The 19,053-nt window shown below is 46.1% G+C and overlaps 1 protein-coding gene across 1 annotated transcript; it reads left to right on the top strand.

Moving 5' to 3' along the window:
- The first annotated feature begins 293 nt into the window (after positions 1 to 293).
- Positions 294 to 13,264, top strand: LOC144160124 (venom serine carboxypeptidase-like). The gene is made up of 4 exons (XM_077691728.1): positions 294 to 383; positions 6,635 to 6,962; positions 8,637 to 9,244; positions 13,184 to 13,264. The coding sequence occupies exons 1-4, from the start codon at positions 294 to 296 to the stop codon at positions 13,262 to 13,264; spliced, it is 1,107 nt and encodes a 368-aa protein (XP_077547854.1).
- Positions 13,265 to 19,053: the final 5,789 nt, after the last annotated feature.

Here is a 19,053-nt window from a genome sequence, read left to right as displayed (position 1 = left end):
AGGTTGACAAGAAAAAAAAATCGCTAGAGGGGAGGAAGACTAGTAAAATCCACGGCCTTTTCATTCGTCGTTTTTCCTTTTTAATCCCATCCCGAGCACAATAAAAGTTTGTATTACTACTAGGTATTCGTACAACAAAGCGCATGCGTGCCCGAAAAACACATAAAAAAAACGACTTTATATTGCTGTAATTTTTCAGAGATCCAAAGGCTGCGTTTCTATCCCAGTACCTGCTCATCAACGCTACACACGGACATAAGCTGGCGCGAAACGTCAGCAGGGTGGAGTTGTTCATGGAAAAAGCAGGCGTGGAGGCCCACTCGGGATACATCACTGTTCAGAATAGAAGCCACATGTTCTTCCTGTTTCTGAAGGCTCCGGAGGTGAGGGCGAACCTGAGTTTGGGATGTACTTATGTGCCCATCTTGCGTGTATTGACGTACTTATTTGCTTATTTATGAAATTATTGACACCTACGCGTGTGGAAGGTTTTTTTCTGATACAGTGAGCGAACATCGCCGAGTTGAAGCAGTTCGACTGATTGACCAATTGATTGACTGATTGATTGATTGATTGATTGATTGATTGATTGATTGATTGATTGATTGATTGTGAGGTTTGCTTCCACGCTACACAGGTGATGAGGCGCACCGCAGTGGAGGGCTCCAGATTAATTTTGACCACCTGGGGATCTTTAACGTGCACCGAAATATGGAACACACAGGAGTTTTCGCTTTTCGCCTCTATCAGAAAAGTGGCCGCCGTTGAAGCAGTTCATGTCATAGCTTTTCGCCTTTTGAGGCATCGCTGAACAGCGGAGCTGCTCTAGGGCTGGCCCTGGCGTCCGTCTCTGCTGGTATCGTGTCACGGTCCCTGCGGAACAGGTTTCTCCGCCCCGCAAAAGCCGGTTCCCAGCATTAAAAAGTTCATTAAAAATGATAAAAATTCCTTAGGACCTTCAAATATTGATAAGACGGCTTATATTGCCAAAAAAGAAGTGTCTTCCTAGCAGTGTGTTTGTGCTTGGAGGTTTATCAGACTTTCAAAAGATCAGTGTAAGCTTGGTTTCCGTAAGCTGGATTCCACACATTGCCTGTTGCGCAGTGGCATCTACGATGCGAATGTTAATAAAGAAGGCTCTAACTCTTGTGTTGCCGGAGGTATCTCGAAACCAATTCAATGGCAATTAGCCGCTAAGACGACTCAACCATTACGCCGAGTTTCATTTACATATGATAATTAGTTCACAGTGAAGTCGTGAACGCTGCAGAATTACTATTTGCGGTCAATACATGGCCAAATGTGGAGGGAGTAAGGTTACAGAAAACGGCTGTAACAGTTGTTTTACCAGAACTATCAGGAAGCTAATTACATGACAATTAGCCACTAAGACGACTCTAACGTTACTTTCAAGAAAGATGCCGAACCTAAACGGAATCTTTGTAAAGACAACCCATAGCTCCGCTGATTAAGTAGCTTTCACACTGGGTAGAATTTAGTTTACATTCGTTTTGTTGTAGAAGGTCATCGTGGCCAAGGTGCATCACATACACATCAGCCGGGTCATTGCTATATCCGCGGGCAAAAATATGTGACAACACCAATACTGTTAGTGTAGTAATCGTAGTAGCACTTTTAACGTGGAACTAGGACACTTGGTCCATGTAGGGGAATAGGTGATTAGAAACTGGAACGACGGTCAATAAATTATAATTTTTAATACATCTTCAACCCTAAAAATAAACAAGAGACCATTTCAGTTTTGCGATGAGCGTATGCGCAATTTGAGCAGTTCGAAATGATTTCCTGGGCGGGCAAGACACGCACTCCCAAAGCAGTAAATGTCGAAAATATTTAAAGCGAAAGCTCAGGCCAAATGAAGAAGCATACTGAATGTATTTTGAGTCTGGCGTCCGAGGGACACTCATCTGTTGGGAAAGGGTAATTAAGTAACAGCTTTTTATCCATTACAAATACCCCACATAATGTAGTAATTAAGTCTAATATTTGCGTAGTTAGGAAAGAGCAATCATACGCTCTGCTTGGCAATCGAAATGGGTTTGCGAGCACCCTCACGCACGATACAACCGACAATGTGAATAAAATTATGTGGCCTAAATCAGTTACTCGCCTTTACAGGAAAAGCAAAACTGTAATAACAGAAATGCGTCATCATAATTTATAAGAACAGACACAAGGCTAATCAGATGGATGGTAAAACGTTTATTGAGCTTAAAGGGAAGGGATAGAATGGTGTGGTTAGCCTCCTAAGTCCAGGAGGACTCTTGGCCGGGCTGCCTCCAGGGCGAGCCGCATCAGGGCGACCCGGCGGTCCGGTGCGGAGCTGGTCAGCTCTACTCCCACCGCTCAGGGGAAGCGGAGGGCTGGGGATGTGGGTGTTGGGGGCAGGAGAAGACGAGGTGGTAGGTGTTGAGAGGGATGTGACAATGTGGGCAGTCGGGTGGAGAGAGAGAAGGGGAAATGTGGTATAGAATGATGTGGTTAAAGTAGGTTTCGGTCTGTAGTCGGCGGAGGATGTAGGCCTGTTGGGCGGTGAGGGAAGGGTGGTGGGGCGGGTATCGCCGTCGGGAGTTTGTGTGGTGGGAGAGGATGGAGTTGTACGTGGGGTCGAGAGGTGCCAGGGATGCTGGGTCGGGAGGTGGGGGAGTTGCTTGGTCGAGGCGCGGCGAGGGAACTGCCCGGGTAATGAGTGCGCGGGCGGCGGCGTGGGCCGCCTTATTCCCTGCCAGGACGGAGTGGCCGGGGTCCAGACGATGGAGAGGCCAATGTCTTCAGGGAGGTGTTGAAAGAGATAAATGGCTCCTGGTGGGGCGAGGCCGGCTTGGTAGAGGCGGCAGGCTTGCTGCGAGTCGGTGATGATGCTACGGTAGGGTTGGGAATGTAAAAAATGGCCTCGTACCTGCTCACTTCGCTGCAAAGTGAGCAGGTCGCTTCCCCTCCCGGATAACCGCTTCTCCTTTTTCATCCACCCACTTCTCACGCTGCTCCCCTCCTGTCCTGGTCCCCCCCCCATGATAGATGCAACAGAGGTTTGCTCAATTCAATTTAATTTTCCCGTGTTCGCACTGCTGGCACCCACCTGTTGGACCTTTCGTTTCTGTTCGGCTTGGTGCTTGAGTCACGAGCTCCAGGCTTGAGCGCGAGCTTTTTTGGTGCTTTGTGTTTAAAATAGTGATTCTAACATATTTTTTCTTTTATTTTGCGGAAATTACGCCCTCGTCTATTTTTTTTGTAAGAGAAGAGTGCTAGCGTCAGTTACGCAGTCGTTTTTTTCGAATATGTCTAATGTTTTCTTTTTCCTGAGCAATGTTGAAGAGTGTGAAGTGTGTGCAGATTTAGTAGTTTGGAAATGTCTTGCCTATATAAATGCCTCAAGAATAACATTTGGCTGGGCGACTGAATGGAGGGACATATATACATGCATGTATACATGCAACGTGTATGTATGTATGTATGTATGTATGTATGTATGTATGTATGTATGCATGTATGTATATATATGTGTGTGTATGTATGTATGTATGTATGTATGTATGTATGTATGTATGTATGTATGTATGTATGTATGTATGTATGTATGTATGTATGTATGTATGTATGTATGTATGTATGTATATATGTGTGTGTATGTATGTATGTATGTATGTATGTATGTATGTATGTATGTATGTATGTATGTATGTATGTATGTATGTGTGTGTATGTGTGTATGTATGTATGTATGTATGTATGTATGTATGTATGTATGTATGTATGTATGTATGTATGTATGTATGTATGTATGTATATGTGTGTGTATATATGTGTGTGTGTATGTATGTATGTATGTATGTATGTATGTATGTATGTATGTATGTATGTATGTATGTATGTATGTATGTATGTATGTGTGTGGGTGTGTCCTTCTATTGTGTCTTTAAATCTTGTTGCACTTCCATACCAAATGAGTGTGCAACTCTTCCACAGCCATTTGCGAAACACTTCAGGTCTGAACGTTGAAATTTAGCTGATAATAGACATCCTCTACTAAAGGACGTATTTAAAACATTGTTGCTGGGCCCCACACTTAAAGATAAGAAAACAGTAACGTAAATAAGGGGCAAAACGGACAAAAGACATTTTCTGAGTTAAACTAGGCCAAAGTGGGGTTGGGCAAGTCATGTCAGGTGTACGAGAAACACGTGGGCCTTGGGACGTGCAAACATTGCGGGATTACTAGCGCAAACTGTAGTCTGGAATCTCAAGGCCATGTTTCGACCACTCTCGCTTCGTTTAAGCAACTTTATTCAGTTTAAAAATCAATTCGAAAACGCTGTCTTCCTCTTTGCATCCTTTGTGTCGTCGCAATTCGTTCACTCATTTTAAAATAACCCACGGCACATTTGTGCCATGCCCGGAAGAATGTGTTTTTAGTTTGTCAGTTTGTAGACTGTCAAGCTATAAGTCCAGGCCACTCCACGCAAGCGCACATGCGACGCTTGGCTGACTGGTACGCAAGTAGAAAAATGTAAGGCCGATTGAAGGCGGGAGAACAGTCAGCGAAGTTAATATAGCTACTATAAGGAATTAAAATCAACCGAAGCTTTTATTGTACAGCGTAAAACCAGGATGCGGGAAGCACGTTTTGCACTGGGTGAACTAGCGCAGAGCTCAGCAGCACGACCACACATCTGCGAACGCTTTTCTGTCTAAGGAATGCAGTCGCTAGACATGAGCTATTGTTGGACCTCGGGGGACTCTTACTGCACGAGCGCTATTCAAGAAATAGTCATCTTTCTTGAAATGTGAAACTAAATAAAAATGTAAACTCGCTAGGCATCATCTCCTTTATATTTCCGCCCTTGGCATCGCTGACTTATGGGCGAGCCAGTACCACCTACAGGCCCACTTCACGCTGGAATACTTGTCAAGTGTGACGCTCAAAATACTGTACCATGACCTTGCTGATATCGTTTCGCTTGTGCCGCTGTACAGATCCATGTATACCGCACAGGGCCTGGAAAATACGTACTTAAACACGTAAAAAAGTGGCGGTGCCGCCATGGGTTGAAACGTTCTTTTTTAAACTTCACGTGGGCGTCGCTCCAGTAAAACCTGGAAGAAAAACAGAAATTCTATATATTCCATGGGGGTTTGACTGCCACCCATGCAAAAAGCCTGAGACGGTTGAACATGTTTTCTTAGAGTGTTGGGATGGCGTCTTCTTTTGGGATGTGCTTCAGCACACATTAAAGGAGGACTTCCTCCTGGATGCCTTCGGGATATGGTTTCTACCCATTCAGAGTCAGGACGGGGTTCCATATGACTCGGGATGGTTCTGGCCCTGCACGGCATTCGGAAATTGCACATGGCCATGCGCCATCGTGACATCAATACCAAACGGTCGGAAGAGGACTTTTCTGACTCCGTTCGACTGGCTATTAAAGTGTGGAGGGCTCATGGCTAAGCCCGAGCCTCCGGAATGGTTGCCCGTGCTTGAAAAACTAATAAGCGTGAAACAAATTTAGCGTTCCCCTGTTAGTCACGTGCTGGCTAGCAGTTTTACCAGTGTTATGTTTTGTTTCTTGTGTCAAAAAGTAGCATGAAAGAAAAAAAAGACTTACGTCCGAGTGGTCGGGATCTTCAGGTTCGTTGTTTTGCAAATCGCAAGTTTGAATCCTCGATAATGCCTATTTTTAAGTTGATTTAGTTGTTTTGGGGCAATGTTTTCTATACTAAAATCACCATCTTTGCGGTCTAACGTTATTTGCGCCGCGACTAAGTTCGCAAAACGCGTGCATACTGCACTGACGTGCTGGCGAGTTCCGAGTTCTCGTTTGCGTGGTGTTGCCATACGCAGTGACTGCTTGCGTTCACACTTACGAATCCGCCGACCCTTGACCTGGTGCGAACACGCCTGCTACGATACAGGAACGAGCCAGTCAAGCTCCAAAGATGGGGGGGAAGTGCATCGCATTTGGGCGTTCATCCACTGCGTACGCCTCGGCTAGTGATCGTTATGATTCCAAACCATTCGGTAGGTTTATCTGATGTATTTTACAGCCGACAACGTGGCAGAAGCGCGATATCCCGATTACTGAGATATCGAGAATGCCCATCCAACGATAACATCCGATTCCAAGCATGTTTCACAGCAATGAAACCGAAACTATGAATTCAAATCTTTGACATCGTCCAATCACGTAGCACCTTGTATTGGCGTCACTGGTGTTAGTTGGTGCAGCCGCCGCAAACCGCGCACGGTAGTTTCTCTTCTTTCAGGCTTTATAAAATAAATGCCGCCTTATTCTCCCGACAGACGATGAAAAGTGTTTATTTGAGTCAGTATACACAGTGCAAGCAAAAACGGGAAATTGACAAATTCACTTCAGTGTCCTTTTACTGGAATGGCTACCAATGGGCCGTAAGCAAAATAGGGGCATTTAATGACTCGATGAAGAGACAAACTCCAAATTCGGGTCAAAGAGTGGACTCGGTAGGCTCATTCAAATAGGGGTGGCTGGAAATCCACGCGAAAGGCTTTCATCCTGCAGTGGACACAAATACTGATGATAATGATGAAATTGGGATTAGTGTATGAAGGACTAAGTGAAGCACGCTTTTCTTTTTTCAGAACATCACTAACGCACCACTAATACTGTGGCTTCAAGGAGGCCCTGGAAAATCGGGTCTCTTCGGCCAGTTCCTAGAAAATGGTCCACTTGGCATCGATGCTCAAGGAGAACTGTACAACCGAAGCTGCAGCTTCCAAAGCTTTTCAAACGTCTTGTACGTCGACTACCCTGCGGGTGGTGGCTTCAGCGTCATAGAAAACGCTTCTGTGCTGTCAAGGTCGCTAATGAATGTGACCAACGACCTTCACAGTTTTTTGGAGCAATTTTACATGCTTTTCCAAGAAACCTACTCACTGCCACTTTACATTGCAGGGGAAAGCTACGGGGGTAAGTAAACAACCTTGTGTCATGCTAAGGCAGGTGACCTGTGCTTAGCTTTTCTTATTTGCTATAATTGAAATCTCAGAGACAGCAAAGAAATGAGGAGACCTTCCCAGCTATATCATTGGTTTGTGATACATGCGATTACTGTATTAGTAAAGAACGTTAGAGAAGGATATGCTCTGCTCGGGTTGACTGGCTCGCAGATAGTCTGCCTATGGACCTGAGTCATTCTGATTAGCCCTGTTAGCCATGTAAAGTGCCATGTTACTGATAATGAATGTTATCATTACTATCTCATACTACAAACTATAGATATTTTTCAAACTCTTGACGAGCCACTCATAAACGATAAATGCGGCTTTGAAATCACATGGCAACAATATCTTCCATCCCGTCACACAGGTCAGACCTATTAAACGATTACAATATTCTTAAAAGTACGGATATTAAGTTTTTCTTGCCATAACGAAACTACAGCCTTCGTTTCCTCCAAGAAAAGAAATAAATATTGCATGGACCGCGAGTTCGAAGTCAACACATATACATTTTTTTCCATCCTCATTTCGCTGAGAGAAGGCAAGCATGAGATATTTAAAGCTACGAATTCGGAATATTCTAGCAAAACCACACCAAGGAGTCTCCCAGCTGAAGCTTTTCGAGGCTATAAAGAATGAACATCCTACAAGAGGAAATTATTCTACAAAAAGGGCAGTCATTTATAGAAAAAATGGTCTATCGTTCTGTGGTTTGTTTTTTCAGTGTTTTTGCAGCTAATCAGAACAAACTCCCACATTTTTCTTGCATGCCATCAATCTGGTAAAGTGAAAGCCTGCTGCATGCAAATAATTGTACAAATAAAGTTAGAGTTTTTTTTCTTTTATGCATACCGTCTGTTTAACGCTAACTTTATTTGTACTATGAACCAATCAGCTGATTAGAAAGTACATTAATGCAAATAATGGTTTCAAATATTTATTTTCATTCTGATTTTATTACCACATAAATTTACCCTTTCTGACTGGATACGCTTCTATTATTTTTCCACTTCCCGCACTTCCAAGCCCTGTACTATGCATCAAATGGCCAAGCTTGCAATGCACAGATAAAAGTGAAATATTTTCATGTAGTGAAAGAGTGTTCTTGTAGATCCTGCCGCCTTCGTTTCGGCTGTGGTAAAGAGCTGAAAATTGCACGGCTGTGGCATACCAGCTGTCACGTCACAAAAAATCATGCACCCCTTCATCAAAGACGACGATGGTTGAACGCGAAGCTTTCTCGCGACGTATTTTACGGTTGTCGTCTAAGTTTTCCAAACCGCTTCGACCATGTTGAAATAGAGCAACAGCAGGTTAGCTTCCGGCCACGGGAATTGTTTTTTTTCTTTCAATTCGGTGTTTTCGCGTTACAGACACCATCAGTGAGAACACTAAAGTGAGAACAGCCCACCATAGCCACACAGCTGGTCCTCTGTCACAACTGAAATGAAGGCTTGCAAGGGCCTACCACTTACAGAAGATGAGCTGCTGGAGAGAAAACACCATGGTGCAGCAGCCTTATCTCAGTCTTTATAGCGGTACATGTCGCCTAATGGTTCTGTGCACAACAATTCCCTTGCATTTTATTCATGTTGCGCTCAACGATACTGCCTACTTTTACAACTGTTTTTGCTTATTTCAGCTAGGGCTGCGATATCATTAGCCCAGCAACTGAGAACACACATAACGCAAGCACAAAAAGAAGAAGGATGCCAGAACGATCAGCAAAAATGGAAGACTCATCCCCTGAGGGGCGTCATTCTACTGTCTGGGTTCTACGTCCCACTAAGTGACAGTGTCCTCAAATCTGAAAAGTACCTTTACCAACTTGGGATGGTGGACTCACAGGGTCGTGACCAGCTAGCTCACAACTTTGAACTGATTAGAAATCTGTCTCAGAAGAACACAACAGCGGCCCTTCTGCTTTTGGCCCAAACAGCAATGAATATGAACGTTGGCCGCACCAAAAGCTTGTTCTCTAACCTGACAGGCTACAGTCATCAGGGTAGTGTACTGCATCCAAGTTTTCCTCAAGAAGTTGGGCGGTACATCAATTATGTCAACATGACAAAATTCAAAGAGGCGCTTCATATATGGCCGAATACTACTCTTGATCGCTATAGACTTGCACTTTCATTTATGCTAGCTCCTAATGATTTCTTCAATGATGTTACTCCCATACTGACGAGTGTTCTGGACTCGGAAAAGGTTTTGATGATAAACGGACAAATGGACGACGTTTTCCCGCCGGTAACGTTCGAGAAATACATGCGGAATTTAAGTTGGACGCGCTCACAGGAATTTCGGGCTGCAAAAAGACAGCCGTGGTTAGCGCTCCCTACGTGCGAGATGGCTGGTTATGTAACGGTAACCGAGAAGCTTGTTAGCGCACTTGTACTCAAAGCAGGGCACAACATTGGACTTGAGATGTGTGACGCAACACATGATCTTGTGAATCGTTTTGTGAACAACTTTAGTTTTTCTGGAAGCTTGTAATACAGGACCAGTGCCTTGTATTTGGTGAAATGCATTGTATGGATCTTCTGAAGAGCGCTTTGGTGAAAAATAAAAGTGGGTGCCACAACAAAACTATACATTACGCCCAGCTCTTGGATTCTTCTTCAGTGGTGTTTATTACGAAAGTGTTGTAAGAAACACAGATCATTTTCATGTGCTTACAGTTGTCTCATCTTCTATCAAATTCCTTTGACTGTGGCACTTAAATTTTTATCACTACTGATAACACTACTGTTCCATTTCGTTTGTAAGTGACCGCAGGTACGAACAATAATACCTCATTTGACTGGACAGATCATTTGAATAACTGCTATTTCTATAGGATGATACTCACTTAATTTTTCAGCACGAAAACAAAGGCGAATAACACTACACTTTCAAATCTAAATGCTATTAACAACTGAAGCGGCCATGTTTGGTTACACTATATGCTGGAAAGAGCAGTAACCATGAAAAATATAGCATATTGAATCCAGAATCCAAATCCCATAAAGCACATTGTTCAAGGTAAAGGTGTTCAAGTATCTTGACACACTTGGTTAGGCTTACATCATCTTCTTGGGAGAGGATTCGTATTGTCGCGAAGCCCCGGTTCCATTTGCTTTTTTCAATTTTTTAGCATCCCTCTTCGGCCACCGAGGCCCCGCTTTTCTAAGAAACGTGTTGCCGAGTGTGTCTGCCCGTCGGCCGACCGGGAGACGACAGCTGTTGGGGGAAGCGAACCCTCGCCTCGGCTTGTATTACCGCGCGCACTGGCGTCTCCGACCCCCGTTGCGCGCCTACGCGGGCCGCTGTGTTCTTCCGACGACCTTCCCTTTTCCCCTGTTTACTTTTGTGCGTTTTGTCTAACTACTTGCTCTACACCCGTAATTCTCCAAGCGCGCGTTTTCGAGTCGAAACCTTGTGTCTGTGTTTTTGGTCCTTTTCACTTTGGCGGGGACATGTCTGATTGGAGCTTAAAAGCGTCTTCCTGATTGGCTGCGGGTGTGCCTAAGACTTGCTCCCGATAGTCCGCACACGCTAGGATGCGCTTTTTCCCCCCAATGCATCCCCCCAAAGCAAATATAACGCGTCCCCTCTGGCGATAGAGAGAGAGGAACACCAGGAGAGCCGCTTGCTGCCGGTCGTCGTGCCCTCCCGCCGGGAGCCATTCGCCCGCCAACTATGTCCCGCTAAGTACCCTTAATCTTTGACTGTCTTTCTAATCTATGTAATAAGTGTAATTGTTTTCAAGTTTGTATGTGCTAAATGTCACCAATGTCATCAGTAAATTAAACAAGTTAACCTTAAACCTCTCTTCAACGTTTCGACTTCTTCACTGCAATCTTCATGCTTCAGTAGCGGCAGTAGGTAACCAAAATACTACGTTACAGTATAATGGAAATACACACAAGCTTTCCTTGGAAAAATTTTTGTCCGTTGGTCTTTGTGCCCACTTGTGGGAATTACCGCTAATTTGTCCTGTAAAAAATGTCAGGCAACGTGTTCAACTTCCCAGTCACGAAGCAAATGTTCCTCATACACAAAGCAAGTGAATACCGATTCGGCATAATTTTCTATCCTCACAAAGAAAACATAGTTTTCAAGAATTCTATTCTTGAATACTCGCTTAATCTATTGATGTAGTACTAGGCATGTTTCACTTTATTTGAAAACCTATCTTTTAAGCTTGCGACGCTGGCATAGCAGTTCAGCAAGCTCAGCTTGACACTTTAGGCTACAGCCAAAGAAGTTAACGATGGTCTTTAGTAGATCTTTTTATATACTGTTAAGTTCGGGCACCTCACTTAATTAAAACTGGCCAGAAACTAGATATTGTTCGTTGGCTTTAGCCGAAAACGCCGCTAGAGGGCCACACGATGCAAACGCATTCCTCATCGGCTCCGCCTTTGGGTCTTTGTCTCACTTTTTAACTCGCATTCACGTTGTCATTTCGGGCTCCGCGAGAACCGGCAAGTCACACAGAATACGAGGGACACTAACATCGTGGCCTTGGACTACCGCAACGGTCAGTTGCAGCCATTTGTGAATTTGCCACGCTACCAACTCCGCTAGGCCTGACAGGCCTAGTGAAGCCGCTGTCGTCGCCAGAGCAACATCTGCAAGCGGCCGCGCCAGCTCCGGCGCATCGCCGCTCAGCGTAGTACCCATCATGGAAAACATCGTTGAAGGAGAGGATATCGAGCCCGAGTACTACAGCAGCCCGAGTGGGCTACAATCCGCCACCGGATCCGAACATGCAATACGAGACCAAGCACGTTCGTCGACTGCAGCAACGAACACCTCGAGCGCCGCGCGTGCACCCAAGCAAGACAAAAAGCGTCCCCAGCGTCGCCCGCCAGCGGCTTCGCCTCTCCCGGAGTCTGATGTTAAATCGTCCTTCGCCCTCGAGGAGGGCTTGCACTGTCGTATATAGCGCAAGCCACTCTAGCCGACGCAATCCAGGCACAAAGCAGGAGTGGCGCTGAACCATGAAGATGAAATTCGGGTACACTATGTGGCTCCTTAATTACCTCCTTAATAGCGTACCGTCACAAGACGGTGCCACCCGGTACACCGAAATTAGGTTCTTCGTGCTTCGCGGTCAACAATAAGAAGTAGCCGCTCACGTGTCCGCGCCAGCTAATACCCCCACGGGAGTTATGTTCAATGTTCCCGAAGACGAGACCTCGGAACAAGTGCTGGACAGTATTTTGAATTACCGTATATACTCGCCTAATGATCGCACTTAAAAAAAACGATGCAAATTTAGGGGTGCATTCATTACGCGGGGTATATTTCTCGCGAAAAAGTTTTGAGCACAGAAAACGCAAGCAATTTGTGGGTCAAAATTTTTACGATAGGCTCCGGAACATAAAGAAAATAATAAATAAAAAAATTTATAAAAACTCCGCTAACCACCGCTAGCCGCTTTGTAAAATGATGCAAAATGTGGTGTTTTCATGAATTACGGAACGCGCCGGAACGAGTCTGCTGCTAGGTGACAATAGTTTGTGGGAATAGACCCTATGCAAAATGCGCCCCGCATTTAGTTTTAGTGCATTTTTTAACGCCCATCCGTGCTTCTATTTCTTTTTCGCAATCATCTGATAACCGCATAACGCTGTTAGCTGCCTACTGAGCAACTTGCCAAAGGGGCATCGGTGCAGGCGAGGGGGAAAAAGCTGTTAAAAATGCGTGATCATAGACGAAGTGAGAAAATTCACCATCTTCCCGTAGGGGAACCCTGAGTAGTGTGCGAATCAGCCATGGGGTCGACTCAAGTTCCCATTAGTTTTCAGTTCGTCGTTTCCGTTAAGTTGAGGTTCGTAGCTACCGTTATATTTACCGTTAGGTTTCCATGGTAACTACGAAACTTTTCACTTACCGGAGCTAGGAAATGGGAACTTGCGTTGACCCCATGCCTGCTTCGCATACTACTCAGGGTTCCCCTACGGGAAGATGGTGAAATTGCTCACCTCATCTATGATCACGCATCTCACGTTGCGGAAGACCACGCAGAAGGTGTTCGACTTGCTGGCGCTGAGGCCTCCATCCTTGTTGGGGCCGGTGGTCTTCCGAGAAAGCTCGAAAGCCGCGTGCACCGTGGTACCTCCCACTGCCACAGCCGCCCTTCAGCTTTCCGAACCCGGAGCTCAGGATCGTCTTTGCGACGTTGATGTGCCGCTTCAGCTTCCCGAGCCCGAAGTTCAGGATCTGCTTGCCGGCGTTGACGTGCGGCTTCAGCTGCTCGAGCCCTCGTTGCATCAGTAGCAGCTTCTTGGCGGCGTTGACGTTTCCTTTCGGCTTCGCGGGCCCGAAGTTCGGGATCGGCCTGTCGCCGCTTCCGTTTCGTGGCAGCGGCTCGAGCCCTCTTCTCCGCGGCGCTGTCCGCGGCGCTGACACTAGCGTTGACGCTGGCGTTGCAGGTGGCGTTACCGGCGGCGTTGCCCGTGGCACTCATCGCGGCGTTGCGGGAGGAGGTTCCCCTACGAGAAGATGACGATGGTTGAACGCGAAGCTATCTCGTGATGGATTCTTTGGTTGGCTAATCCCTAGGGGCATCCTGCCACAATCATCATCAGCGGTGCCAGGCAAGGCATGCGCAGTGGGGTTGTGGACGCCGCACAATGGCGCCCACACAATGGCGGAGGGAACAGGCGCCACCATAAGCTGCTTCGCATCTAAAAGGTGTCAGTGGTGGTGAGGAGGAGTCCCGGAGCGGCGCCGACTAAATCGATGACACCGGAATGAAAACTGGGGGGGGGGGGGAAGACATATACTGCTTTGCAGTAAAACGTACGGCGATAAAGTAGTCCTCAAAATGTCCTGGAGTCATAGAGTAGCCCTGTGAATGTACTCTAATCATCCTTGGTTTTCTGATGTGGATGTTCTGAGGATGGTTCGAGGCCGGACAATAGGAACATTTTTTGTACCAATTGAGTATCAGAAAAGGACGTTCTGACGACATTATAATGTCCTCAACAAAACGTCCTCGGGATGTGCTCAGGATGTGTTTGTGTTGTCTAGGAGATTACCGACGCAAAACCCGTATCGTGATCTATAGACGTAAAAAATGCGATGTCATGCAGTTCCGTTGGCTGAGACGTGAAATGACGTCATTCTTTAAAGTTATTAGGACAGTTGCGGCAACGGTCTGAACCCGGCCTTACACAAACAGTAAGATACTTACGACGTGGGATAGAAACAGGCAGTTACCCGCCGCGGTGGCTCAGTGGCTAAGGCGTTGCGCTGCTGAGCACGAGGTCGCGGGTTCGATTCCCGGCCGCGGCGGCCGCTTTTCTGATGGAGGCGAAAAGCAAAAACGCCCGTGTGTACGAGATTTCGGCGCATGATAAAGATCCCCAGGTGGTCAAAATTAATCCGGAGCCCTCCACTACGGCGCGCCTCATCACCTGCGTTGCGTCGGCGCGTTAAACCCCACAATCAATCAATCAAGAAACAGGCAGTTCCATGTTTATCTGCAAGAACAAAGCTTGGAGCCGTCAGAGGTTCATTCAGATAATAGGCAAGGAAATATGCTCCATCGCAAATTACGATAAACGTGTTTTGTTTCGTGCACTCCGTGGACTGCGCCCAGCTTTGCAGATCACCCTTCTTCACAGAGTGGAAGGGCACTAATTTTTTACTCTTAAGGTGGTGTTGGAGCCGTTGGAGCCGTTCCCACGTTAGACGTGAGAGTGATGGGTCGAGGGTTGGTGAACTGGTTGGGGTTTCCAGGCCTGGGGCTAAAAATCATGTGCCCTAGTTTCCATTCTGTGTAGAGTGCTTGTCCCTTCCAGATTTTATGAATTTAGGCTTGTAGTGTCTCTAATGTTTCATCTGCAAGGTTTCGGAGGTTAACGGTAGTGATTGTATGCGGGCCAGGAGCCTTATTGCCCTTGCATTGACGTAACGCTGCCCGCAATTACGCCATTGTAAATTCGTCGTCAAGTTGATCATTGTCCGGTCCTATGTAGTCAAAGTAGTGCGGTTGGCGTTTTGTCGCTATGTATTGATTTTGGATGTCCTCTAATAGTCTAGTAGGGTCCTCATATTTATTTATTAGGCTTTTTAGCTTGTACTGGGTCATAGTCTCCGTGGTGTCTGGTTCGATGAGCGCTCTTAAAATTCGCCAAGTTTTACTTATGCCGAGTGTGCCCTGTAGGCTTTCGCAAGTCTCCATTCATTGCTCATTACGCAGTTGATCGGAGTACTCTTGGATGTGGTTGTTGAATTTAGAAATGCGTGCTCTGAGCGTGCGATTGGTCTTGCATTTTTTTCTGTCTTTTTATCAGGGCTCTTCGAGCCTCGAAGCAGTGGGACAGGTGCGTGTTTACGTTGGGCTCATTTTCGTTGCCACAGTAATATTTCGTGTGTTTCTTCACGGGGGTCCGTACTTCTTTGGACCAAGCAGCAAGGTGTGACGGGCGTTTACTTTGTGTTAGAGTGCTTTTTTCATTTGAGCTTATTGGGTTCAGCCCGAACGTTGATTTGTAGGATGGCACGATCACTACCCATTTATTCCTGCGTGTGTACGCAGTTGATGTCCACCCCCTCTGTGGCTGTACTCAAGTCGGGATTGGTATTGCGTTCCTAAGGAATTCTCTAATCTAGTATATTCCTGGAAGTTATTATGGACACAGTAATTGGCTCCCTGATGTGTGCAGAAAAGTTTCCTCCCTTTTTACTGTCTCGCTTGCATCCCGAAGCAGCGTGCGGGGCGTTGAAGTCACGCGCGAGGATATGCTCGTATTGGCGTCTAGGTCCTGTGGGTCTCAGGAGCTGGGGTAATTCAGATAAATTGTGTCGTGGAGGCCTATAGATATTGGTGATATGAAGGACGTCGTTTTGAGTTTTTTATTCGATTGTGAGACTACGCTCCGTGTCGAATTCAATTTCTGCATTTATGGACGATATTACAAGGGTAGAGAGGTGATCCGATTTTTGGTGTGTAATGTATCCCGTTAACCAAGGCTGCTTGCCCGTTTCCTGAAGTAAAAGTATGTCTGGTTTGGCGGCCTGCGCTAAGATCCAGTTTTGTAGAGCCGCTGCGCTTCCCCCTAAACCCCCTGCAATTCCGTTGCAGAATTCGGAGCTCACGGTCGTGCGCCATCCTCATGAATAGGAATGTTAAGGTGTTGGGAAATTTTCTTGAGAAGGCTGGATATTGGTGCGTATTGTTCTGCGACTCTTTCGGGTATGGTTCTGCTTTGATATGTTTTCTTCCACAAACGTTTTCTCTAAGGTTTTGTTAGGTGTTCAATCTTGATATCCATTTCCTTAATGCGTTGCCTTAGGACCTAGCGTTCAATCGAGTGATTTGTCTCATCTGCTGCGTGGAAGGAGTCCTCTGAGGTACGGCTTCGTTTCGGAAGAGGTAAGTGACAGTGAGCGTGGTTGTCATGATGAGATGTTTCCGTTTCCATACCGTTAGTTTCAGTTTCAGATGCTGTGCGAACCTCTGCTTCCACATCATTCGTTTCAAGTTCGGGTGTTTTCACCAAAAAGTCGATGAAATGTTCTGTAGGGATGTGACGGACACTCGCGCAATGGCGGACAAGTGGAAGGGGGCTTTTTGTCCACCTTTGCTAGGGAAACGGTGTGCAACTTGTTTTTCGTTTGTAAATCGTGGTATGGAATGCAGGTGGTGCATTGCTCTCGTACGAATCTGCAAAAGCTGCATCGGGTGCTTGCGTTTTTTTTTTTGTGGGACTCAACCTGTTTAGGCGAGTGCAATATGGGAGACTGGGACTGGCGCATTTATTTCTGCGCCAGCTAGTGAACAGTTCTTTTCTTAAGGGATATAAGAGATTCTTTTCTCCGCACCCCATGTCAACTAAGGCTGGGCAGGGTACTTCCTGACTATGTTGTCCCCACAGAGTACCTGTCGGGGGGTACTTTTGGATTTTTTAAAAAAGTGGTTGTGAGTGTCAAAATTTTAAGTGCACGTTTTTCTAAAGATTATTTAAGCACAGTGAAGCAGAAAACTCTGTACAATGATATCGTGGATGTTGTCTTCCCTGTGCCCTTGCACAGAGCTATGTACTGTGAGGACGCAGCCAGGATGTGCTTAAAATGGTGGAAAGAAGGCAAGTGCAGCCTGGAGTGGTCTTTTTTATTTAGTCTACACACGGGAACTATACAGTCCAGACTTATATGGAAGAAAGAGGGTTTTTGTGCCATGGGGACAGATTGCTTTAAGTGCAAATCCCCGGAGACGATAGACCATGTTTTTTGCGTCGTTGGGAGGGCGTTTATTTTAGGGGCGAAGCTCCTCTTGCTCGGGCTCTATCCCATCCCTCGTTGCTGCTGTAACCGCCACATTAATGATGATTGTGGCAGGATCCCCCTAGGGATTGGCCAACCAAAGTTTGGCCGAAGCGGTCAAAACGTTCAACGCGTTCGTTACTACCCAACAAGGAGGAGAGGAAGAAGAGGATGTCGTTCGTCGCCTGTGAGCTCAAGATACGTACCGGGGGTACGCGACACAAGACGGTCTGCAGAAGGCGACGGCCAAGGTGGCTAAAATGTCACACACCGAATTCGCCAACTTACCCATGGAGATTGTCATCGTCCCAAACAAGCCCTACATAATCATCACAAACATCGACGTCGCCGACGGGCTTGTCAACGGAGCGGTGGTAAGCTTGACGTGTCGAGTCTTTATATGACGTGCGGGTGAATGTTTCATGGTTTTACCGATAAGCATTTTAGCTTCGCCCCTCTCATCATCGTTCACTTCGTAGAGATGGCTGGATTTTTTGTGATGTTGTACAGAGGACACTTTGCCAATACTTCTCGCTACATCCTCATGGCATACGGTTCATGGCTCAGTAGACAAGGAGGATTCAATACTCTATGATTTAGTCATGGCGCTGGGCCTCCACAGCATATAACGCTCATGCACAGCAAGGCTGTACAACAACGTAGATGCCCGTTCTGCAAATCAGTATTTCAGAGAAAGTATAGGTCGTTTTTCAGACGTTATTAAATCTCAAGAGATGTTGGCTGTGTGGCTGCCGGAAATAGAGCAGCTTACGTCATTGAAGAAATTGTAAAGGACATCACTAGCCCTCAGTCGAGAAGCCTCACCACGTAGTTGTTGAATAAACATTTACGCTGTTGATCTGTCATGTGTATTGTGGAATCCAGGTAATAAAAAAAAAACACATAGACAGACAGAAAGACCGACATTTTCCCATTCCAGTAGGCCAACAAAGACTATCGCCTTTAAAAACTCAAACTTTTTAACTTGCAAAATCATATTTTGATACTTGTGCCGACATACGAGCAGAATTAAACAAAACTAAGCAATAGACACGAGAGACCTTCCCTGTGTGCTTACAAGAAATGCCAATCGGTTGCGTGACAACAGTAAATTATTTCCAGAAAATGGATTTTCTCTTGTGTGATAAAAAAGGCTAATTAAAGATAACAGAAGGAAAATTCGTTACCAGGTAACACTACACAGTTCAGTACAATGAAACAATGTTTTGCACTTGCGTTAGCTGCTTGCGTGTTTTCCTACCCTTGCAATCTGGCCAGATTTCATTACCGGTTTAGGCAGGGGTGGAAATGTCTAAAAATTCAGGGCCATCTCCACTGACGTGAAACCTGGGGAGGAGCAAAGCATAAAGTGTACTCAAAGATTGTAAGTCTCTCTCGTGTCACTCGGCGCGCACTGATTGGGCGGAGGAAAAGTGCCGGTGGGAGGAGCAATCGCACGCTGCTGAGGCGGTGGCGCCCTCTCTTGCGTTGAACCGGATTTAAGCAATTTGCATGCCCCATCTGCCACAGTTTGGGGTGGTGGCATGAGTCAACGCGAGCGCACTGCAATGCCCGCGCCTCGCCTCGTCCTCGAAAGATACAGTAATCCCTTGTTATAACGACATCGCTTTACTCGAAATATTGCTTTATTAAACATTTGTTCTGGTCCCAACCCAACCGCATGCATTTCAAGCCGCATTACTCTAAGCGCACGAAGAGCTTGACCCGCTTAGAGCGAAGTGGCGAGTGGAGGCATAGCCGAGCGGCCGCGACCCAACGGCGATCATGCTTAC

This window comes from Haemaphysalis longicornis, unplaced genomic scaffold (assembly GCF_048455015.1).
Source record: "Haemaphysalis longicornis isolate Haplotype H1 unplaced genomic scaffold, Haemaphysalis longicornis Haplotype H1 scaffold_10, whole genome shotgun sequence".
Classification (NCBI taxonomy): domain Eukaryota; kingdom Metazoa; phylum Arthropoda; class Arachnida; order Ixodida; family Ixodidae; genus Haemaphysalis; species Haemaphysalis longicornis.
This window is presented reverse-complemented; position numbering and strand designations above follow the sequence as displayed.